This window comes from Drosophila kikkawai, chromosome 2L (genome assembly GCF_030179895.1).
Source record: "Drosophila kikkawai strain 14028-0561.14 chromosome 2L, DkikHiC1v2, whole genome shotgun sequence".
In the NCBI taxonomy this organism is placed as follows: Eukaryota; Metazoa; Arthropoda; class Insecta; order Diptera; family Drosophilidae; genus Drosophila; species Drosophila kikkawai.
In genome coordinates, this window is record NC_091728.1 from 2,796,217 (window position 1) to 2,818,579 (window position 22,363).

At 38.0% G+C, this 22,363-nt stretch overlaps 4 protein-coding genes across 4 annotated transcripts in view; 2 read left to right on the forward strand and 2 right to left on the reverse strand.

Annotated features, from left to right (window-relative positions):
* Snoo (Sno oncogene) overlaps positions 1-13,725 on the reverse strand; it is a 105,112-nt gene extending 91,387 nt beyond the window's left edge. The window contains exon 1 of the mRNA XM_017173995.3: positions 11,571-13,725. Coding sequence (XP_017029484.1) covers positions 11,571-12,599 — 1,029 coding nt within the window. The 5' untranslated portion in view covers positions 12,600-13,725. The remainder of the gene's footprint in view (positions 1-11,570) is intronic.
* Positions 13,726-15,419: 1,694 nt separating this feature from the next.
* On the forward strand, positions 15,420-16,532 carry ND-PDSW (NADH dehydrogenase (ubiquinone) PDSW subunit). Its single transcript, XM_017173910.3, has 4 exons — positions 15,420-15,545; positions 15,616-15,721; positions 15,955-16,230; positions 16,296-16,532. Exons 2-4 carry the CDS (start codon positions 15,640-15,642, stop codon positions 16,421-16,423), a joined length of 486 nt encoding a protein of 161 aa, XP_017029399.1. The 5' UTR covers positions 15,420-15,545; positions 15,616-15,639; the 3' UTR covers positions 16,424-16,532.
* Positions 16,533-16,888: 356 nt separating this feature from the next.
* Pif1 (Pif1 DNA helicase) lies at positions 16,889-19,765 on the reverse strand. The gene is made up of 2 exons (XM_017174063.2): positions 18,750-19,765; positions 16,889-18,695 (listed from the first exon to the last, which is right to left on the reverse strand). The coding sequence occupies exons 1-2, from the start codon at positions 19,689-19,691 to the stop codon at positions 17,643-17,645; spliced, it is 1,995 nt and encodes a 664-aa protein (XP_017029552.1). The 5' UTR covers positions 19,692-19,765; the 3' UTR covers positions 16,889-17,642.
* A 210-nt stretch (positions 19,766-19,975) lies between these two features.
* LOC108079566 (putative polypeptide N-acetylgalactosaminyltransferase 10) lies at positions 19,976-22,207 on the forward strand. Its single transcript, XM_017173908.3, has 4 exons — positions 19,976-20,571; positions 20,628-20,970; positions 21,031-21,453; positions 21,533-22,207. Exons 1-4 carry the CDS (start codon positions 20,054-20,056, stop codon positions 22,151-22,153), a joined length of 1,905 nt encoding a protein of 634 aa, XP_017029397.1. The 5' UTR covers positions 19,976-20,053; the 3' UTR covers positions 22,154-22,207.
* Positions 22,208-22,363: the final 156 nt, after the last annotated feature.

A 22,363-nucleotide genomic window follows, 5' to 3' on the forward strand; every position in this document is an offset into this window, starting at 1 on the left:
AAAAAAAAAAAAAGGTTTTTGTGAGAAGTACTTTTTTTAGGGTTTTAAGAATTAAATTTTTTTATGAGAATTCTTCCTAAAATATTATATTAGATATCTAAATATTTAGTTATAGTTTCTTTAAGGTTTTTTTTTTATAAAAAAAGAGATGTAGAAACCAGCTAGAAGAAAGTCGAGAAGAAAGGGCTAGGGAGAAGAGTGCATCCAGCAACAAACGTTTCATTAATTACAGCAGCAAACATTGTCGTCTCTTGTGCACGTTACGTTATAATTACGTTGAAACGGTTATGAATCTGGGTACTTGTGACCCCCAAAGAGCTGCAACACCCCCTCCTCCAGCCTGTAACTCCCCCTGAAAATCCGCCTCTTCTGCGGCCCTGCCTGCCATGCACTTCCAGCCCACTTTGGGTGTCGTCTTTGTCGCACCGTCAGCTTCTAATATTTCATTAAGCGGCGAAGGCAAGGCGAGTCTCGGGTCTCCAGTCTCGGGTCTCGAGTCGCCAGTCGCGTGCCCGTTCCAAAAACAGACCTCCCCGGATTGGAGAGACAGCCAAGAGTACGTCATTCCCATCATCATCATCATCCTAGTGAGTTGTAGAAAAAAAAGCGGTTGGGTTTCGAGGGTTCCAACATAGCCACTCTCTGAGGTTATGTGCACAATTTGCGTGCGCCAATTAAAACAAGAAAAATAAGTAACAAAAAAAGGGGGGGAAGAGGTTTAAAAGGGGGTTTTCAGGGGGAGCTTACACCGAGTGGGCGGCGAGGCCCAACAATGTACGCTTTTTATAATTCGCTGACTGCGACAACAACAAAATGCTGAGAGGAAATGGCGGTAAAGGGGGCGTTGGAAGAGAGAGAGAGAGGGAGGGGTTGGGTTATAAAAAATAAGGTCTAACAGTTCACAGACAGCTGTGATTAAATTAACAACAATTAACGAAGTAACAATGCTCTGGTTCCTCGTTATATTTATGGCACTTTTTAAATATTTGAAGAGTCGCTATGAAAACAGGAAGGTTTTTTCTGGGTAAATGTAAACCTAGATCTATAAATATACGAGGAATAAATATTATGCACAAGGTAGAACATTTTGTATAAGAAATATTATTTGTAAACTATTATAAAAACAAACTATACAAATTTTCACAAATATTATTGTATAATTTTTCCTATGATAATAAGATATAATTTTATTTTAAATTCTTAGCAAAACAGACTCTGAAGATAGTTAGCTGAATAATAATTAATTAATAAATAAGTAAAAAATTATATTAAGACTCTGTTTCCTTTGATTATTTTTCTATTCAAAATAAACCTTAGTTTTTATATTTAAAAAACTTTAAATTATAATTTCTTATATAGTATAATTTTCTTTTAATCTTTCTTTTGAATAAAAAGCTCAATAAATATTTAATTTCCCTTCATAAACATTACATTCGCTTATTTATTATACAATATTTTAAATCTTTAAAATTTCCAAATATTTTTTTTATACCAGTTTTCTTCCTGACCGACTTTCAAAATTATATATTCAATGTCAATATCATGATGCCCCGCTTTGTCGTTCGTGCTTATAAAGTGTATTAGCAGCGTCATCGCTGTTGTTATTGTAGTAATGCAGCTCCTGTTGTTGTTGTTATTGTTGGTGTTGTTTTTGTGGTTTGTTGCATTTTGTGGCGAATCGAATTTGGGGCGAAAGGGGCTGGGAAATGCAACAGGGGGGATGGCGGGCGGAGAAAAACATTGCGGCACTCACTATGCAAATGCGGCTGTCTGCTTGCTTGCTTTTGCCGGTGTGCCCGCTACTGCTGGTGTATTTGTATTGGTGTGACGACAATATCATTTACAAGCGCCGAGTTACCAGGTGGAAATTCAAGGGGCGTTTGGGGAGGCAAGTGACAGATTTCCGGGGGGAAGGGAGCTCTGAGGTTTGTATGGGGGGTATATGGAAAATTGCGACTGGGGACGCTGCTGCTGCTGCTGCTGCAGTTGTTGTAATTGTTGTTGTTGCTTTTTGCCGCCATGTCGCGCAAAAATTTACAATTGACGTTGACTTTGTTGCGGCACAGTAAAGAAAAATATAGTCTAGGGAATTTAAGATGTTAGTTTTAAGAATAGAAAAGAAAAACATAAACGTTGTTGAGAATAAAACCTGCGCTTCAAGGATTTCACCAACGATATGCTTAATATTCTTTTATAATTAATTTAAAATAAAATATTTTCCTCAGTCCATTTGCAGTTTCTCCCTGTGCTGCTGCTGCTGTTGCTGCTGCTCAATGTTCACTCATGCGCACTGACAGGCGGCTGCAACAGTGACAGCAGCAACAATAACAACAGCAACAAAAACACCATTGCCCACACCAACCGAAACACCAACAACAGTCCACCTACAACAACAATGACATTTAAACGTCTAGAATTTCTCGGAGCGCTCAACACGAGTAGCCGTTGAAATTCAAAACAGCAAACACACAAAAATCTACAAATAAAAAACAAGCACAACTCTCGACAATTGTTGTAGAATTTTTCGTTGGTTCTGTCGTCATCACACATCGCGTGTGAAAGTTTCTCGAGGCAGCGGAAAAGCCGGGGGAAAAGCTAGGGATAAAGATTAAGATGTAAAGTCAGTCTGAAAAACGAGACAGATAAGGGTGGGCAGGGGCAGGCAGTTGGGAAATCAAGAAGCTACAACACACATCCAGCCATGCATCATCATTATCACAACTGCCCTATAAAACGAATGTCAAAGCCTCGAATTACACCAGCTGTCAATCAAAAAATTACAATTGAAAGAGCAACAAGAGGGGAGGGCCGCAAGCGATATATAGTTTCAAGTGGGGCTGGATTAAATGAATTGGAGGCCAAAAGATATCGAATTAATTATTTGGCCAATCATTCACTGATTTCAATCTTCAGTTGTGCTGTTTTTTTGTGTGCAAACATATTGACTCAATTTTTTGGAAAGGGAATTCCATAGCGTGGGAAATAGGTTCTTTGTAATGAAAAATATCTATTTTAAAATTATAAATTAAATTTTAAATAAATAGTATAGATATTGTTTATGCCAGACAGCTTTTGCTTCAACATTTATATAGAAAGTGATTGAACAAATGTTTAAACATATTGAATTTTTCTTTTCTTTCTGTTATTTTAATACAATTTGAACTTCTTTCTATTCTCATTATTATTTTTTTTCTTTTGCGTCATTTGCAAAAAATTATTCGCAAAAATGTCAAGATAATAATGAGCTACATTATTATAAAATGTGAATTGTGATATTAGACTTTGGCTTCGGCTGCTCAATTAGCGATGATTGTTGGGGAGAAGAAAAGCCACTTGCAAAAGGGGGAAAAGTATACAAAAGAAGAAAAATAGATATAAAGATACAAAGACTAAGATACCGAGCAGCAGCAGCAGCAGTAGAGAGCAGAGAGACCGTTAAGCAAATAGGAAGGAAGCAAACAAGTTCAAGACCCAGAACCAGAACCAGACTAGAAGAGCCCTCCCTCCAGTGTTCGTATTTTTTTTTTTTTTTTGCAAGCCTAACCAGTGAAGCAAGTCGTCATTGCCCGTCACCTGTGCCAGGTGTAAACTATATAGCCAGGGCCCTCCCCCCTGTTTTCCACCTTTGAAAAATGCTGAGAAAAAGATTTAACAGATAGATTTTGAGAGTTTTCTAAGGAAAAGGTAATACAAATATTATAAATATTAAAATAAATATTTATATAAACTTTAAATTTCTAAAATTAATTTTTATTTGTTTTTTTACTGCTAGATTTTATTTTCCGTGCACAATTTTCCCGCTACTCTGACACCCCTCTCTCTTCCCCTGTCAACTTGCAACGGAAATGCTGGACAAGAGTCTGAGGAAAGATGGGAAATGACACTAGGAAATCGCTGGTAAACAATGCGCAAAAGCAAAAAAAAAAAAAAATATTTAAAAATGCTGGCCGAAAGCTCAGAGATTTGAGATAAGGTTCAGACCGAGACAGAGACAAGCGGTTAGAGCAAGAGAGAGATTTAATCGCCATGCAAATTTTGTCACGTCTGGCGGAGAATAAGACGCTTAGACGTGGGTTAATGCTGACCCCGGTCTAGATAACTGGATAATAGAGCAGCAGGGCTCTAGAATGGAACCCCATAATCGTAGGAACAGAGAGAGAGCACAACTTAAAGGCGATAACAAAAATAGCAACTGATAATAGAGAGAGAGAGAGAAACCCACTCTGGCTGATAAGAACTAGCCAAAGGCGACCTCGTTTTCTGCTAGTCTGAAATTATCAACTCTCAGATGGCCGACGATTTCAATTGCTAAATGAAATATTGAAAATTATATAAATGAATATGTAAATAAATATATTAGCTATTCGACAGCAATAGCAATTAACAAATGAGAACGAGATCAGAGCCGAGGTCAATGGCTGCTTGGTTGAGAATAATGCGTAAAAAATAAGTGAAAAAAGAAAAGGCGAATTAAAAAATGCCCTTTATAAAATGTTTAAATTAATTACTTTTATAGAATTTTATTAAGCAAAAGAAAATTAGTAAAACTAAATATATTTCCCAGCATTTTAACTATTTTTTATTTATTAAAAATACTTTTTAAACCAAGCCTCTCCTTTTTAGGGTATTTATAAAAATATTTGTAACAAATTAAAAAACCCACACAAAAACATTTGCATAACAATTTTTCACCTATTTATGAGGAATATTTTTATACTCAAAATCTCTCACCCTTTTTGTTCTCCTTCTAGTTTCGTGCCAAAATAAATTGTTTAAACACGTTTCGGCTATTTTAATATTTTCACTAATTTTTGATCTTTGCTCTCTAACAAATAAATAAGCAAAAATCATCTAGAATCAATTAACAGCAACAACAATATTAACAAAATCAAATTAAATATGTGTTTTGCTTTAATTAAAATAAACATGAGAATGATTTCTAAACATTTGCTAAGTGGCAGCCAGAGGCAGGAGGTAGGAAGGGAGTAACAAAACTCGAGACGGGTCTAGAAATCAGGTTGTTTGGGTTTAAAGGGAGAGTTGGAGGAGGCAGGGGATCTTAGCCCACCAATGGAACTGCATTAACAAGCTGCCAAATACAAAAACAACATCGAACAACGACTACGTCAGCCAATTTAGATGTAAGATCAGCGATAGACAACGCATAAAAAAAGGCAAAAGGCCGACACACACACCTGTCTTTACAAGAACTAAAAGGAAAACACAGCATAGGTTAAGGTACAACGCCGATAAATGTATGCAAAAAAGGCAAACGAAGAGGAATACACCTTCTCCTACTCCGGCAACGAATCTCCTCCAGAAAACCCTCTGAAAAGCATCCTCCAACCGCCTGCACCTGGCGCTCTCTCTCTCCTCCTAAATCCTAAACTAGAAGGCCGCACCTTTTGCAATATGGTAAAAAGAAGTTTATAGATATATAAAAATAATCTACAGTGGTTAAAGTTAAGTTAAAAAATTTTTAAATATTTTTAAAGAATTTATAAAATAGTAAAATTATATTTCTAGCAAATATATTTATTTTTACAGCTTTAAAAAAATTCTTTAAACAAAAATTATAAATTTGTAATTAATTAAATTATATATTTCAGTGGGTCAAAATCATTTAAAACGATTCGCTGATTTAATTTGTTAATAAATAATCCATTGATGTGTTAAAAAAAATTTAATTTGCATCATTAAGTCAAGTTTTGTGTTTACTTTATTAAGACTTTACGACTCTGTTAATGTTAATCACTTTTTTATTGTCTTAAACATAAAAACAAATTATATAATGATTGTAAGATAAGGGAAAAATATTAATCTTGTAAGGAAATGATTTATTTAAATGTATTTTAAATGTTTAAATAAGTTAAGCAACCCTTTGTTAGGTTTTTAAATGAGATAAATTTTTTATTATACATTTTTAAAGCAATAAAAGGGGATAACTATTTTATATATTTAGTAAATTAGTATTTAAATAATAATAAACATCAAAAGCTAAATTTAAATTAAAATAAAACCTTTTTATAAGCTAGTTTTACTTATAAAAATCTTCAAAAACCTCTTTAAAAAATCCTCAAAAACCCGCTACCACTGTCTTGTTTTTCTAAACGCCTGCCTTGTCGTGTGTCTTAAGTTTTTTTGCTAATAATAATATAGTACAAAAACAAAGACAAAAAAAAACACAAAGACAAAGACAAGAGGAAAGGCAAGGAGAGCAGAAAAGATCAGCCGAGCGAAAGAACAAGCGAACATCACATGACAAGTTCGGTGGGTTGCAAAAGAGGTAAGTGGGGAGGCAGAGAAGCAACTAACCAAGTGGGCGGTGGGCAGCAGGAGGTGATCATCGGGTCCCGAGACTGGCCCACTAGAGGCGGGGCCCTGAAAGAGATCGCTCTTTTGCCTTATCGCGCTTATCAAATCGCCAACAGACAGCTGGCAGGAGGAAAAGCGGTGGGGGGAGGGGATGTAAAGGCAGAGGAAAACCGGGGAAAATGCTAAATCCCTGCGGGGCACTAAAATATTGCACAGGCAGTGCAGATAAGACAGATCCATCAGGTTTAAAGTCTTGGCTTTTTGTTCAACTGATTTAAGATGCAATTAGTTGGGAGATCAACTGATGAGGGGAAAGGGATTTTGTATATCTAAAGGGGGAAGAGGAGGAGAAAAACCTGTAATTAAGCACACAGGAAATATCACAAGGACAGATGGAGGGGATTGGAATTGAATTACAAAGAAGAATATATCATTAAAACATGAAAACTAAAATAAATAAAATAAGAATTTAATAATAAATCGGTTTAAAGGCTCTTTAAAAATTATATTAAATTCATTACAATGAAATCTTGGTATTTTTACTACTTTAATTATATAATAATTAATTATAATTTGAATTTATTCAACCTACTTTAGCTAATTTAATTAGTATTAAGTTCTTTCTGTGAAATATATATATTTTTAAGGTTTTCCCCAACTTATATAAAACCTCACACAATTAATCCAACTTCAGCTTATGATATTTATTCCAGATTTTTCCACTTATCTCGTCACATTCCCCATGATTTATCAATTAGCAGGATGACACAAGGGAGACACAGCACAAGTGTTTGGAATTCCAATTTCAAATTAATTAAGACTTTTTTTATATTCCACGCTAGACCCCACATGGCGTATACTTGATCATAAAAAAAATATTATTAATACGCCCCGTAAACCCATAAACTTCCTCGACATTTTCTTATCAATGGCAAATTTAATCTTTAGCTAGATGGTAAAAAATAAACGAAACCCCTGACTCGATTTTGGATTTTTGCAGAAACGTGGACGTAGCCGCTCAGCTTATCAGCGGAGAGTCCAAAAAAACACATTGATAAGCTAATGAAATTTAAAATAACAAGTCACCCGGGGGGCCTCTCTTTTTCACTTTTTTGTTTTAAAAAAAAAATTGTGTCTGGTTCAGAAACGTGCTCGACCAACCAGAAAAACACGGTGAATGGCAGACAACAACGCCCAAGCAAAAAAAAAAAAGAGTTTATTAAAAGAGATTAGCATAAATTTGGAAATTTTATGAGCTACGCGAAACTCAACAAAATCAAAACCACAAAAACAGTTACGAACAAATAATACAACAAAAAAAAGTAGAAAAAACATAAACCTGTTGGCGCCGCCATAACAAACAAATATAAGCCTGATTTCAAAACATGAAATTCCGTAAAATTTGCGACTCGAAATTTAAAATTCTTGAACCCAAATAGCAAAGTCCAAGTGGGGGGATATTTTCGCCAAAGAGATTATATAAGTCTTTGAGCGATGAGGGAATTTGGGAGGGAAAGGCAGCGAAAGTCTAGAGATTTTGATGGAATTAGTTAGGGAAAACGAAAGAAAATACATTAAATAAAAAGAGTTTTAGGGTTTTAAAATATAAATATGTTATTTCTATGGAACTACATTTAATTTATAATTTTTTGTATTGATTTTCTGTTACTTTCAATCGAATTTTGTTGATTTTTCAAATGAGTTTAAGAGAAGGGCTTTGAGGGAATACAAAAGTTTATGGTAACTCAAAAAATTTATATTATAATCCCTGGATTTACCTTTAATTATAATTATAATGTTATAATTAAAAAAAAAAAAAAAATATTTAAAATATTTATACCCAAAATTAATGCATACAAAGCTCTTACTTAACTTTATTTTCTAATAAACTTTATAAATAAAATAAATATAAGAAACTCCTAAATTCCCTAGCCTTGTTTTGTTATTATTATTTTTATATAATACTGTGCGTTCTTCTGCTCTTTTTATTTAATCTCCTTGTTTTCTTTCTCATTTTTATACCCTTGCAGGGTATTATAATTTCAGTCAGAAGTTTGCAACGCAGTGAAGGAGACGTTTCCGACCCTATAAAGTATATATATTCTTGATCAGCATCAACAGCCGAGTCGATCTAGCCATGTCCGTCTGTCCGTCTGTCCGTCTGTCCGTCTGTCCGTCTGTCCACCTGTCCGTTTCTACGCAAACTAGTCCCTCAGTTTAAAAGCTATCTGAATGAAACTTTGCATATATTCTTCTATATACTCTCACTGCTATATATGTCGGAACGGGCCGGATCGGACGACTATATCATATAGCTGCCATACAAATGTCCGATAAATTTTTAGAAAAAAAATTATTACTTTGCTGTTTTTCAATATTTTTGCACCATTTTTGAGATATGGCCATTTTATATTATTTCTGAATTTTGGTAAAAATTTTATAAAAATCGGACGACTATATGATATAGCTGCCATAGGAACGATCGGGAAATTAATAGGAAAAAAATTATAGCTTCGTTGTTTTTCAACGTATTTGTATCTACTCTGAGATATAGGCTTTTTTTATTGTTCTAGAATTTTGGTATAAATTTCATAAAAATCGGACAACTATATCATATAGCTGCCATATAAACCGATCGGTAGATGTATACAAAATGTAAAGCTGGGAATGCAAAACTGTAACTGTCAAACTGTAAACATAATAAGTATAGGTAAAATGTAATGAAATAATATCTGCAAGGGTATACAAACTTCGGCGTGCCGAAGTTAGCTTCCTTTCTTGTTTGTATTACTTTTTTTTTTTGCGCAACAAAAAAATGTGCCGCAAGCCGTTTGTTTTGTTATTTCTGCGACTGCGACTGCGCAACGACTTTGACTTCGGGTTTCCAAGCCCAATTCCCGGTCTCTCGCGTCCCGGGATTCCATGGCCTCTGCCTTTGCCTTTGCCCAGATGCGATCCCAAACCGATCGCCAGACGGAAAACACATCCACATCCCATAACGAGACGAGGGCCCAGACCCAGACGGCGCGGACTCAGACGCCGACCGAAGGCAGAGACCCAACTCGAAGTCCCCGAGCAAAGTACAGAGACTCCGCAACAGCGGCAGACAATGTTGGCAACCGGTTTGCGATTTATTTTTATATATCTTTTCTTTTTTTTTTTTGTATTTGTATTTGTATTTAGCCGCTCAACCCCCTCCTTATCAGCCCTGTCTCGCTCGCTAGCTCTCTCTCTCTCTCTCTGTCTCTCTGGCTCATTATTATTATTATTTGCTGAATATTTAACATTGAAGCTCTGGTCGAAGCGGATTTTCATGGCACCAACACATAACATGGGTTACAAAAAAAATACATACCTATATATATCTATATATATATATAGAGGAATGAGCAAAAAGGCGCCGAAGCTTAAAATACCCTTGGGTACAGAAATTCTTCTTGGGCAAGGATCAGGTTTCAAGGTTAAAATTGGCAAAGTAAATTATTTACTCAGTGTAAAAAAGACTTTATTACATTTTGAATTTAAAGAATTAATATATATTTTCTTAAATAAATTCAAAAAAATACTAGGAGGCCTGGGAGAAAATTTTAAAAAATATTTTAAGTATGTTTTGAAAGGATAAGGATATTTTAGGATATTTATTTTATATTTATTTAGAATTTCGATGTATTAAAGTATTTTAAAAAGAAGCCCTGATATTAAGTCCCAGAGATTACCATAATTCTATTTTTCTACGAATTTGTAGGTCTTGAAAAGTTTAGAAATACTTTTTCCTATACAATTATATTTCCATGTTATAAACAAATTCAATTCTTTTCAATAACCCTTTTATTTACAGGGTATTAGTAGCTATATATCCTATATCCCAAAGACCCTTTCCCCTTAGGCGCAAAAACTGATCCAAAAAAAATCTAAAAATAAGCTGCGTGGCTGCGCTGCCTCGGCGGCAAACAAAATGCCAAAATGTGGCAGACGCGCCGGCAACCGCGAAATGCAGCAACAAAAAATTTACAACAAACACAAAAATATATTAAACAGCAACAAAATACCCCCCAAAAATGAAAAGAGACAAACAAAAAGCACAATCTGCAGCGGAAAAATGTATTATTTATTATGTTTTTTGTCTGTTTGCGTGAAAATATTTTTCGCGATCGCTGTTTAAGCATAAAATTAAGTAGTTTAAATAAATAATAACCGACAAAACAAAACAAAAAGCAAAAGCAGAATTGGCCTAGCCGGCGGAACCAAAAAAAATTGTTTTACACCCCAACCCAGCGCCATAAATTGCAGTTGCATTGGAAATAATAATTATTATGAATTCATTATAACTTGGCAAAGTTTAGTTTGTGCTTTTTTTTTGTTTTATAAAGTATATTTTGCATTTCTGTCTTTTTTATGCGATTTTTTTTTCTTTAAGAAGAAGATCGAATGTGAATGGAAGTTGGGGGGTTCCGAATATGGAGCCGCCTGTCTTGGTTGCCGTTGAAATTGTTGTTATTCTCGTAATTGCCACTGGGTGGGGCTTTCGGTCGGTCATATGCATAATTAAAATTAAGATCAGGGCTTGGAAAATATGTGTGCGCATAAAAAATATAGAGGGGGAGAGTGCGAGAAGCCAGAGCTAACGAAGGGCGGGGCTGGGTAGAGAGATTATCAAGCTAATAATCCCTTAGAATACCCAGGAATTCAGGAAGTTTCAAACAAACAAGGCGAAAAATAAGACTTGTAGTGGATTGGGGGTTTATTTTTAACTACCGGTAGACAAAAGTAAAGATAATACTATGTAGATATACTAATAAAAGGGTATTTAATTTAGGGAAAAATAAAAATAAGAGATATGATTCCTGAAAAGGATGGAATATGATATCTAAACTTGTCTAAAATTCATTTTTTCCAATATACATATGTATCTTGTGATATCATATTTCATCCTTTTCAATAATTACACATATCTCCTATATAATAAAGGGATTTTATAAAAATAAACGGAATTGTACCATCTTCACATGAGTCTTTAACACAAAATATCTCTCAATCCCATTTTTCCTGCCTCTTTAAGAGCATCGTCTATTGCTTTTCTAAAGCTAAATGTCTCAAAATATAAGAGAAAATAACTACTAGTTGCTATATTTATATTTATTTAAAAAAAAAACAACTATTTTTTAATATTTTTTCAATGCTCCTTTACATTTTCCAAATATCCCAAAGTTTAATTTTTATAATAAACGAAATATTTCATTATAACTTCAGCTTACCTTTCTTTTCTTATGATCCATTTCCCTTTGCTGCTTGTGCATCTCCTTGAGCTCCACCTCCTTGAGCTGATCGAGGATGATCTGGTACTTTTCCCGATTCTCCACATCGAGCGCCACATGCAGGTAGTCGTGCCAGTTGCGTGAGTCGAAGCCCCAGTGACAGGTCTGATTCTCGAACTTCCGATGGACATGACCGACGAACTTCTGGGGCGAGAACCAGCCGTCGCACTCCAGGCACTTGATGCAGGTCGGCTTCTGGTATGAGTACATATCCGGTGTACAGATGCCCTCGCACTTCCCGAAGCACTTGTGATAGACATGGAAGCTCAGAGCACCCTTGGCCAGGCTCTCGATCGGCACATAGCTATTCCGATCGGATCGATGGAGCAGAGCGGCACACAGACGCTCGGCATCTGTTCGGGTGATCAGGCCACTGGCCTTGACATCCGACGGCAGAATCTTGGCGGCCTTAAACTCCACCAGCTGATCCGGTGTGCACTGGGAACAGTAGATGCCCAGCTCATCAAAGATCCGATTGATCTGCTCCAGCGAAAAGTCATTCAAGACGTTATTGAGAAACTGCGGCAGGCACAGCCTCATCTCGCCGCCCACGGAGAAGCAGCCAATGGTCTTGCCCTCCAGTCGCGTCTCATACAGTTCACCGCATCCTGAATCCGCCACCGAAAGTATGGGCTGGGACAGCTCCCGGGGCGGCGTGGCAGGTGGATATATCTGGGTGGGACTGCCCCTACTACCAGCGGAGCAATCATGATGATGATGGTGCAGTTCCTGTGGCTCCGGTGAACTTAGAATTTCTTTTTTGATCAGAGCGGCGGCCACCACCGGCGAGGTGGCCTGGCACTTGCCAAGGAGAATGCCAGGGCTGTCGCTTCTGCCGTTGCTGGTTATGTCGCCGAGGACAACGCCGGCGGCATTGAGAGCATGTCCTGGTCCTTGGAGCGATTTGGTGGCACTCGTCTGGTATTTCTTCAGGACGTTGCTTATCATGGGCGTCACGTATTCGGTCATTTTGGTGCCTTATAATGTGATTTTCCAGGATGTTTAGCAATCCATTTTTGAGAACTTTGATGGTTATCCTTCCAGGATACTTGAAAATCCTCTTACTTATGATTATTATTAATATTTCTATAGATTTTTGAAGGTTTGATTGATTAAATTTCAATTGATTATAATTTTTAAGAATTATTTTTATATTTGAAAACGATTGGGATCCATTTTACTTGGTTTTATTATCAACTGTTTTAAGTGGTATATTTTATTTTATTTGAAAGAATTTTGGCACATTTGTGATTGATTTGTTTTTTGTTTGATTTTCTGGTCAACCAAGTTTAATTATTTTCCAGCTTTCTTGTTAGAATTTAAGCAATTAGCTTTTTGCCGTCGGCAAAATTCAGCTGGCACAGCACAAACACATATTTTTATATTTTATTTTTCGTTATTATTTGAAATTGTATTTATAGAAATACATATTTTCCGGCAATTTTTTTGGACAAAAACTTGTGCGCACTTTTCGGCGATTTTCCCGCATGCACTTTATTTGATTTTCGCCATCAATTAATTTTCTCTCCTTTCGGCGCAATTTCTTCTTAATTTCAATTTTTGTATTTCATTTTCTTTTCAATTTCTCAACTGCAAAAGCACACAGATACACTCACACACACGCGACAACGGATACACGGACAAACGCGCACGCACACAAACACACTGCAAGCAAGGAAGGCCGGCAGAAGGGAGAGCGGCGGCAGCGACGGCGGCGAAAGAGAGCGATAAAGCGGGGAGGCAAGGTACGGTACAAAAAACGCCGCCTGACAAATTCCTTTTATTTGTGCGGCTGTCTTGTTGTTGTTGTTGTTGTTGTTGCACTATTTATAAATCTTCTATTTGCAAATTATGTATTTTCCTTTTTTGCACATTGCTCTTTGGATTGCCGCCGCACTTTACTTTGTTTTGTATCTTCTCGCTCGTTTTGTATCTTCGTATCTTTCGTTTTTCTATTTATCTTCTTTTTCGCAAGCGTCGCACGTGCGAGCTTTTTTTTTTTTGTGCCGTCGTCTATATTTCGATTTTTGCCACCACACAGCAGCGACAGTCCGACGTCCGAACTGCACGAGTTTTATTTTCCAACTGAAAATTATCAGATATCAGAGCTTCGCCAGTCGACTATGCCCAACCAGTCAAGATACAATTATACGGGGTAGTCTCGTCGGAAAAATAAGCCCCAGTTCGGCTAAAAGTTTCAGTGAAATGACTCAAAATAAGCCCTAAAACCCGAACATTTTGGTTCCGATGGGACCAACTTTTGCAATTGTATCTTGCTTAAAAGTAAGCTGAAAAAAAGCGGAAATGACACCACTGAAATTTGATAAGTAAAATAATATATTCATTTTACGCGTTTATTAAAAAAAAATTTTTAAAAATTTAAAATATAGATAATAATAAAAAATCTATATTTATAAATTTTAGTACTTTTACTTTATAAATTCATAATAAAAAAACACGCAGTGTAAAAATTATATATAGTTTTCTTTTAAAATAAATCGTTTATGACAATAAAGCAATTTTGTTGAAATATTTTAGATTAATTTTAAAATATGCCATTTTTAAGGCTATGAGATACAAATTTCTTAAGCTTTTTTCTAATTCAGATGTGCTTGATCTAGCTAGAAACAAGCTAAACTGGCGGACTTCGCTGCGTCGGCCAGTTTCAGTTCCAATTAGCTGTTTGCCTGCCGATTGGAACACAACTGGCATAAACTGGCAGAAAATCAAAAGCGGGTTGGTGGCAAAGATAAAAAGGTTTGTAACTCTGCTAAAACATTTTTGAAACGACTTATTAGAGCGTTATTTTGGATATAGCTCAATTTTATTCTGAATTTTAACCTCTAGATTTATTTTTTTTAACAGATCTTAGGGGTGCGGTTATTCCTGACCGGAATCTGGACGAGCCTAAAGAGAAATCCCAAGCAATACATTTTTTTAAGATATCTTAAGAGACTCAACCTCAATCTCAGCACAACACAGAACAAAAACAGTTTAAATTAATATAAAATAAATTAAATATACACTATGAACGAAACCACAGATGCACTTGCCTTTCTGTTAGACTGTTAAGCAATAAATGGAGATATAAAATAAAACAAAAAAACAGATAGGGAGTTCAAATTAATATTAAGTAAATTAAATTAAATAAATATTACACTACGAGAAAAACTAGGAAGCTGTGGATTTTCTCAATGACGGGGGTACAGATCGACACTGGGGGAAATACAGCAAGAGCAGAGAGTTTGCCAAACAATTAATATTAATTAAGCAAGCTCAGCTTTAAAAAAATCTTAAAAACAATTAAAATTAAGACTTGGAAAAAAAAGAAAACGAAAGAAAGCAAGACCCAGGAAGCCAACATTGTCCAAGGAAAAGCAGGAGGATGTAAACTCTTTAAACATAAGCTTTAAAATAAATTATGAAAATAAATAAAAAAGTTAATAAATGGTAAAAAAAATTATTCTCAAAAGGGAGCATTGGCGAACATAGTCGGGGATTTACCTATGACATCCCAAGCGTAAATTTTTGCTTTAAAATAAATTATAAAAATAAATAAACTAAAATGAAGACTCAGAAAAACAAAAGAAATAATATTAATAAAAACAAAGGGGGTTCCAATTGGGACACAGACATCACAGATCAGGATATAAATTTAAAAAAAAATAAAAATTAACAAAAATGAAGAAAATAAAAAAATATAAACTAAATTCAGGTGCTTGCTAGTCAAAGTGCAAACGTTAACTGAACTGCAACTGGCGTTTGCTTGAAAAGGTAAACTTTTTATAATAGTAAAACCCCAAAAGTATGACCATAAATGCACGCCTAAAACAGCTGATGCTTAAGCAAAACCGCTGATTTTCGTTTATCCCGACTGCGGTCATACTACAACTGAATTTTTGATTAATTTTTCAAGTAATTATTGGTTTTCAAAGCATTTGCAGATAGAAAACATTAAATTAACACCCTTTCTGTGCCCTTGCAGGGGGGTAAACGAAAAGCCTGTGAAATGCCGGAGCCGCGCAGTCCGATGGCCAGTTTTGCCCAATCGGTGCAGAATGTGATTGATGGACCCATTACCTGGTTCCGTGGTACGTATTATCCTTTAAAAAGCAACCACAACGATCTGGAGGCAACTTCCTTACAGCCAGGAATAGCTTCCAAGGACCAAAGAACAGAAATAGTTGGAAAAAACTTGGAAAAACTCCAGACAATTACATAATGACATAACCTCAACCGGGCGCCAACTGTTTGTTTTTGTTTACAATTTCCCAAAGCAGAAATATACTTAAATTTATCATGTTTCATATCATTTAACTTGCAGAGACCATTGTGGAGCCCAACCAGGAGAAGTACAACTGGTACCACCAGCGTTTCCGTCGCGTTCCAACCATAGATCAATGCTATGTGGACGACGCCGTCTGCCGGTTCGAGGCGGATCAGCAGTTCCGTCGGGATCGCATGGTGGACAATGAGATTGTGAACATTCTTCGCCAGCGCTTCGAGGACTGCACCCTGTACGAGGCACCGGATCACTTGGTCAAGTGCAAGCCGCTGTTGGAACAGTACGAGAAGGCCACCGAGAATTGGTTCATCAAGTGTGAGTCTTAGTCAAGGAGCTCCTTGGGAAGCTAGTACTGAACCATTTCTCTGCCTCTTTTTTAGATGGCGACTTGGGTGGCTATGCCAATGCCAAGACCGCTTACATGAAGCAGAAGCATCGCTTGATCTGGGAGCGTCGCCATGGACCCGTAGGCAGTGGCATGAAGGGAGAGGGAGAGGCTGTCCACTAAGGGCAGATCTCTCTTTGATTCTGTTAGGAGCGATGATGTTTTTTAGTTCCATTATCCGTTATTTCGAAAATATACAACACACACAAGCCCTGAAAAAATGGTAAATCCACGAGCATTTGCATAGTGATTTCATTCAAAAAGGATAAACCAGCTGGAAAATGTTTAAAAAGGTGGAAATTAAAGGAAAGTTTATGGGGTAAGTATGGATATGGAGTGGAAAAGTAAGATTTGATATATCAAATATCATATCGAAGATGCTTTTAACTTTTGATAAATGTAAATGTAAACTTTCTGATCTGCAAAAAAAGCTGGAAAGGTTATAAAGATTCAAAAAATATTTTATTTCTTATAAAGGAATTTATTTCAGTTGAAGTTTATCAATATCTAGAATTTGTTTATATTGTAATTAAAATTTGAATAGTAATTTTTAAATTGGAAACCGAATTTATTTAACTTGTTAAATTAGTTTATTTTTAATATTTCTAGAAGAGATTTACTAATACTATATTTACTATATTTTGAGGAATTTATTGATCATCCAAAACTAGGAGAACAGTCTTTAAGATTTCTTAAAAATTAATCAGAAATCTCTAAGCCTTAATATTCAAGCCTTAAATAGGGAAATTTTGAATTTGACAATAAATAATGAACAAAAAGTGGTAATATTCCATGAAACTAATGAGCAAAATAATATATTTTTGCTTAAAGAAAGTATTTTTTGTTAAAGAAAGTCATGCTTTTGTATGAAATTTTAAACTCAAAAAACATTTTCTTCAAGAATATTCGTTTCAAAAATTTTTAAATCTGTTTAAAAATCAAAATTAAAGTACAAAAAAAAAGTCATGCTTTTGAATGCAATTTTAATATAAAATATATTTTGTTCAATTAAACGTTTTTCTAAAAAAATGTTTAAATGTTTTAAAATTGAAGTAAAAAATCAAAATTTAAAGTTAACTAAACAATTTTCTTCAAGAATATTTCTTTAAGAAATTATTAAATCAGCTTTAAAGTCAAAAATTAAAGTAAAATAAAAAATGTACTTAAGCCAAACCATTTTGTTCAAAGTTTTAGGGAACTACAACCTATTTCCTTCATTATTAATCGTCAAAATCCCAAGTAATTGTGTTAGTAAATTAATTATTCAAGATTAGTTACCGAAACTCCGCTCTGGTCTTCAATTTTTATCCTAAACAATTCAGCTATAGTCCAACCCACATGATCAGCTAATCGAGACCAAGGGCTTGTTCATGAGACTCTTCTTGAGCTTGGCCAGAGCGCTAGTCGCTGACTTGCCTTCACCGGGCTTCTTATCCTTGTTTTTGGGTCCCAACGGAATCATTGTGGTGTCCATCAGCTTGCGACGGAATCCCTTGTAGAACTGCAGCACCTGGGGATTGGCCCACACCTGCTTGGCATCAAAGTCCAGGATGCGTATGGATTGCAGGGACTTGGCACGCGACAGAGCCACATAAGCCTGCCCGGCTTCAAACACCTTCGACAAGGACATTTCCACGCAGTCGAGGGTGAGTCCCTGACTCTTGTGGATGGAGAAAGCCCAGGCTAGCTTAAGCGGCACCTGACGCCGGGTGAGGATGCCTCCGGTGGCCGTCTTGATGATCCATTTCTCGTGCCGGCACACATACTCCTGGTTGTTCTTGAATCTAACCACTGGAAGATTATCCTTGTCTATGCGTACAACCACTCCGCGGGCTCCATTCACCAGCCCATTGGCTATGTTGATGTTTTTCAGCAGCATCACCTGGGCATTGACCTTCAGGTAAAGCTGAGATGGCGCTTGAACCTGTTGATCCATTTGCTTGGTCATCGAAGCATCCGAATCGTCGGCCTTGAAGAGAACCTTGTCTCCCTGAAGGTTCTCCAGCTTGGATTCATTGATGGAGTTGGCATCATTGGTGTGAGAGCAGAGCTGGGTGGCCAGGATGCCATTTCCCTCGATCTTCTGCTTGGAGGTGGCCGCCAGTCGCGTGGTTATCGTGTCATTTACATGTCCTATGCGTAGGTGGTTGAGGATCTTGACAAACTCTGGATCGGATTGGCGATGCACCTGCTTTAGCTCGTAGACACACTGAATGCAGGTCTCCCAGGCGCTGGACTGGAAGCAGAAACGTTGCTGAGGAGTGGAAGAGGGTGCTGCTCCAAAGTCACTTTTGATAACGGGAGGAAGCTGCAGGAAATCGCCACAAAGGATGAGCTGAATTCCCCCAAAAGGACGATCATTGCGGCGTATGTGTCGAGCCACAGCTTCGATTTTCTAAAAGAGAAAGCAATAATTATTAAATTTTAAGTAAAATCGGAGTAATCCCACCTCAAAGAACTGCCCATCCACCATGGAAATCTCATCAATAATCAGTCTCTTGCACTTGCGCCAAGTCTGGGCACTCATGGGTCGCGAGGCCAGATCCAAACACCTTTGCATGGAGGCATCTCCGCCGCCTATGCCCGCAAAGGCATGGAGTGTGGTGCCACCAATCAGACAGGCCGCCACTCCTGTGGAGGCCGTGGCCACCGTGCCATCGGGCGGCAAAGCTGATATAATCCTTCTCAACAAGAAACTCTTGCCGGTGCCAGCGGAACCCGTAAAGAAGACATTCTTGCCGGAGGTGCAGGCCCTCAGAACCTCCATTTGCTCTTCGCTCAGCTTGAGGGAGTCATCGGTGGTGGATTGATATAGCTTCTTGGCCGCCGGCAAGCCACCCTTGTCCCTTTCCTCTCTTAGCTCTTCAAACCGCCGCTTTTTGGAGGCCTGGGGGGAGGGGGTCGTAGTCGAACCCTTGGATAGCAAGCCGGTTTTTTTACGCGCCAAAATCATCTCCGCCGTGGTCACTGGTGAAACATCCTCGAAGCTGCTGGGCTTTCCAGACATCAGATGCTCCCTCAGCTTCTTCTGAAGCGTGGCATCGTCCGGTTGGGCTCCCTCCTTGCCGTTCATCTTGATGAAGATCGTGCGGAGGAAGAACATCAGCGTGCCGGGCGGGGCATTGGACAGGTACATTGTACAGCTCTCCGCCTTGAAGTTAAAGGTGGCCTTGCCCTCGGCCATGAACTTTTTGTGCACCATCAGATCCTTGAGCTTGAATTTGAGTGGTTTTAGCTTCTCCGGCGTCACCTCCACGAACAGCTCCCGCAGATCATTGCGAACCAAGCGCAAGGTGGCTGTCTTGTAGGCCAGTTTGCGGCCCGTAACGCCCACGGAATTGGTCCACTGCATGTTCACCGCACACGTGAGCACTGCGTCGTTGAGATCCATGGCGGTTTAAGCACCGATTTAGTCAGGTTTTTGGTAAATATTCACGAGAAAACAAAAACTAAACATGCGTTTTAGGCGGCAGAAAACAGTGTGACCTTGTACGGTCTGGGAAAGCGTTTTAGATGTTTTAATTGCTGGTCACACTTTGATTGCTCTGGCAGCTGATGGCTATGGTGATGCCAGACTGTTTACAAAAGTGTTTACCCACCTTTTTTGTTTTTCAATTTGTTTTAACGGTTTTTTGAGTTAGTTTGAATATTTCTAAATTGAAAAACAGAAAAATAGGCCTTGGAAATAATTTCTTTCCTGAAAGTAACACCCAATCTAACTCATATCATAAATCTAGTAAAGAAAACCTAAAAATGAACGCGCATTTAAAACTCCTAGTGCGACTCCTGTTCGCCGTTCTATTGGTGTCCTTGATTTCCACGCTTTTCCTGGGCAAGCACATACACAAGCACATTATTGAATCGGTCAAGTCAAAGATTATTCATGGAGAAACTGAGATACCCAAAGATATTCCAAAAGGGATTCATTTAGAGTCCTCCTTGGCGGCTCCTTTTGACGTCCAAAAAACCCCAGAAAATATTGTACCCTTGGACAGCATCAATGTCAAAGAATTCGATTCCCTGAAGGTAAACAGAAATGCCTTGTCCCACCTATTAAAGCAGAAGGGCGCTCTCCGGGACTGGCACGACCGGAGGGCTATGATACTGGACAGGCACCGGCAGGGACTTGGCAAAATGGGAAGGCCAGTTGCCATTTCGGATCAAAAATCTTTGAAAGCCGATAAAAAGCTACTCGGTATCCATGGCTTTAATGCCGAGCTGTCCGATTTGATTTCCGTAAATCGATCTTTGCCGGATGTTCGATCGCAAATGTGAGTTTTAACTATAAATAATATAAAAATTTTAATTTAAACTTAAACTTAACCAGCTGCCACTTGATCAAGTACCCGGCAAAACTGCCCATGGCCACTGTGATTATTGCTTTTCACAATGAGCACCTGAGTGTTCTCCTTCGATCCATACACAGCCTAGTGAATCGTTCTCCTCCCGGGCTCCTTGGTGACATTATCCTTGTGGATGATGCCAGTACTTTGGTAGCCTTAGGACAAAAACTGCATCGGTATTTGAGAAAGACCTTTGGGGAGCTGGTGACCTTGGTGAGACTCCCAAAAAGACGGGGTCTGATTAAGGCCAGAATGGAGGGTGCTCAAAGAGCCCCCTGGCAGGTTTTGATCTTTCTGGATTCCCACATTGAAGTGACTCATAATTGGGTAAATTGTTTAAAGATATTAACCTAATATTTTTATATTATTTCCTTGTGTGTTTTTCAGCTACCCCCTCTGCTGGCCCCCATTGCCGCTCATCGCACCATTGCCACAGGACCCATTGTGGACGGCATTTCCCGGGAAACCTTTGCTTATGAAGCAGGAGCCACTCTCACCCGCTCTGGCTTCAATTGGCATCTCCATGTAAAGCATCTGCCACCCTTTCCCGAAGACTCTCAGGTTCCCTCCTCGCCCTATCGCACTCCCTTGCTGGTGGGTGGCTTGGCCATTGACAGGAGCTACTTTTGGGAGCTTGGTGGCTACGATGAGAAGCTGGACATCTGGGGCGGAGAGTATCTAGAGATGAGCTTTAAAATTTGGATGTGCGGCGGCATGCTGCTCTATGTACCCTGCTCTAGGGTGGCACACATCTCGAGGGGACCGGTGCTGGAGAGAGCTAGTCCAAGGAAATACAACTTTCTGGGAAGGGTGAGTGTTGAGTAACTACTTTTAAATAATAATTCAAAATAAATACAAATAAAAACAATATATTTATTATTATTTGCAGAACTACAAACGCGTGGCCGAGGTCTGGATGGATGACTACAAGAAATTCGTTTACCAACGTAACCCCGAACTATTCCTCAACGTGGATGCTGGCAATCTGACCGCCGTGAAGGCTCAGAGAAAGCAGCTAAAATGCAAATCCTTCCATTGGTACATGACCAAGGTGGCTCCCGACTTTCTTGAAAAGTTTCCACTGGTAGACCTTCCTCCACTGGCCTCGGGTGTTATTCAGAGCGTGGCCTATCCCTCCCACTGCATGGACACTCTCAAGGGGGAGTACAACCAGCCAATGGGCCTGGCACCTTGCAATAATCCTCCAAGCAAGCACCAGGACTGGACTTTGACCCGGGATCATGAGATCCGACTGAAGTCAGGCAATGCCTGCCTTGAAGTTAGCGACATAAAGGATTTTAACGTTCCTGTGAAGCTGTATCACTGCCACAGTCTGGGCGGAAATCAGTTTTGGTATTATAATCCCAAGTTAAAGTGGATCCAGCAGCGTGAAGGGTGGTACCACTGCCTCGAGGCCATCCCGCCGGTAGAATCAAATCCTGGACGTGTGGTGTCCAATTATTGCCGTAAAAGCAACAAGCGTCAAAAGTGGAACTTTGGATATCTTTGAGATGGATTTGCCTTGCTAAAATATTAATTAAAATGAAGTTTTAATGAAGTAATTATATCTTATTTGATATTGAAAATAAAATTTAAAATTTCAGAAGAATGTGTATATCAAATTTCTTGACCTCTCTGTCTCTCTTTTTATTTTTATTCCATATTTTAATCTTTGCTCTTGATTTCTTCAGTTTATTTCATCTGAAAACTGTTGCTGCCT

Excerpts from the sequence above, each read along its gene's own strand:
- ND-PDSW (XM_017173910.3), top strand. The coding sequence starts at position 15,640 with ATGCCGGAGCCGCGCAGTCCGATGGCCAGTTTTGCCCAATCGGTGCAG. Across the intron at positions 15,722-15,954 it reads ACCCATTACCTGGTTCCGTG|AGACCATTGTGGAGCCCAAC; the intron begins GTACGTATTATC and ends TTTAACTTGCAG. Across the intron at positions 16,231-16,295 it reads CGAGAATTGGTTCATCAAGT|ATGGCGACTTGGGTGGCTAT; the intron begins GTGAGTCTTAGT and ends CCTCTTTTTTAG.
- Pif1 (XM_017174063.2), bottom strand. The coding sequence starts at position 19,691 with ATGGATCTCAACGACGCAGTGCTCACGTGTGCGGTGAACATGCAGTGG. Across the intron at positions 18,696-18,749 it reads TGGATGGGCAGTTCTTTGAG|AAAATCGAAGCTGTGGCTCG; the intron begins GTGGGATTACTC and ends TTTCTCTTTTAG.
- LOC108079566 (XM_017173908.3), top strand. The coding sequence starts at position 20,054 with ATGAACGCGCATTTAAAACTCCTAGTGCGACTCCTGTTCGCCGTTCTA. Across the intron at positions 20,572-20,627 it reads CCGGATGTTCGATCGCAAAT|CTGCCACTTGATCAAGTACC; the intron begins GTGAGTTTTAAC and ends AAACTTAACCAG. Across the intron at positions 20,971-21,030 it reads TTGAAGTGACTCATAATTGG|CTACCCCCTCTGCTGGCCCC; the intron begins GTAAATTGTTTA and ends TGTGTTTTTCAG.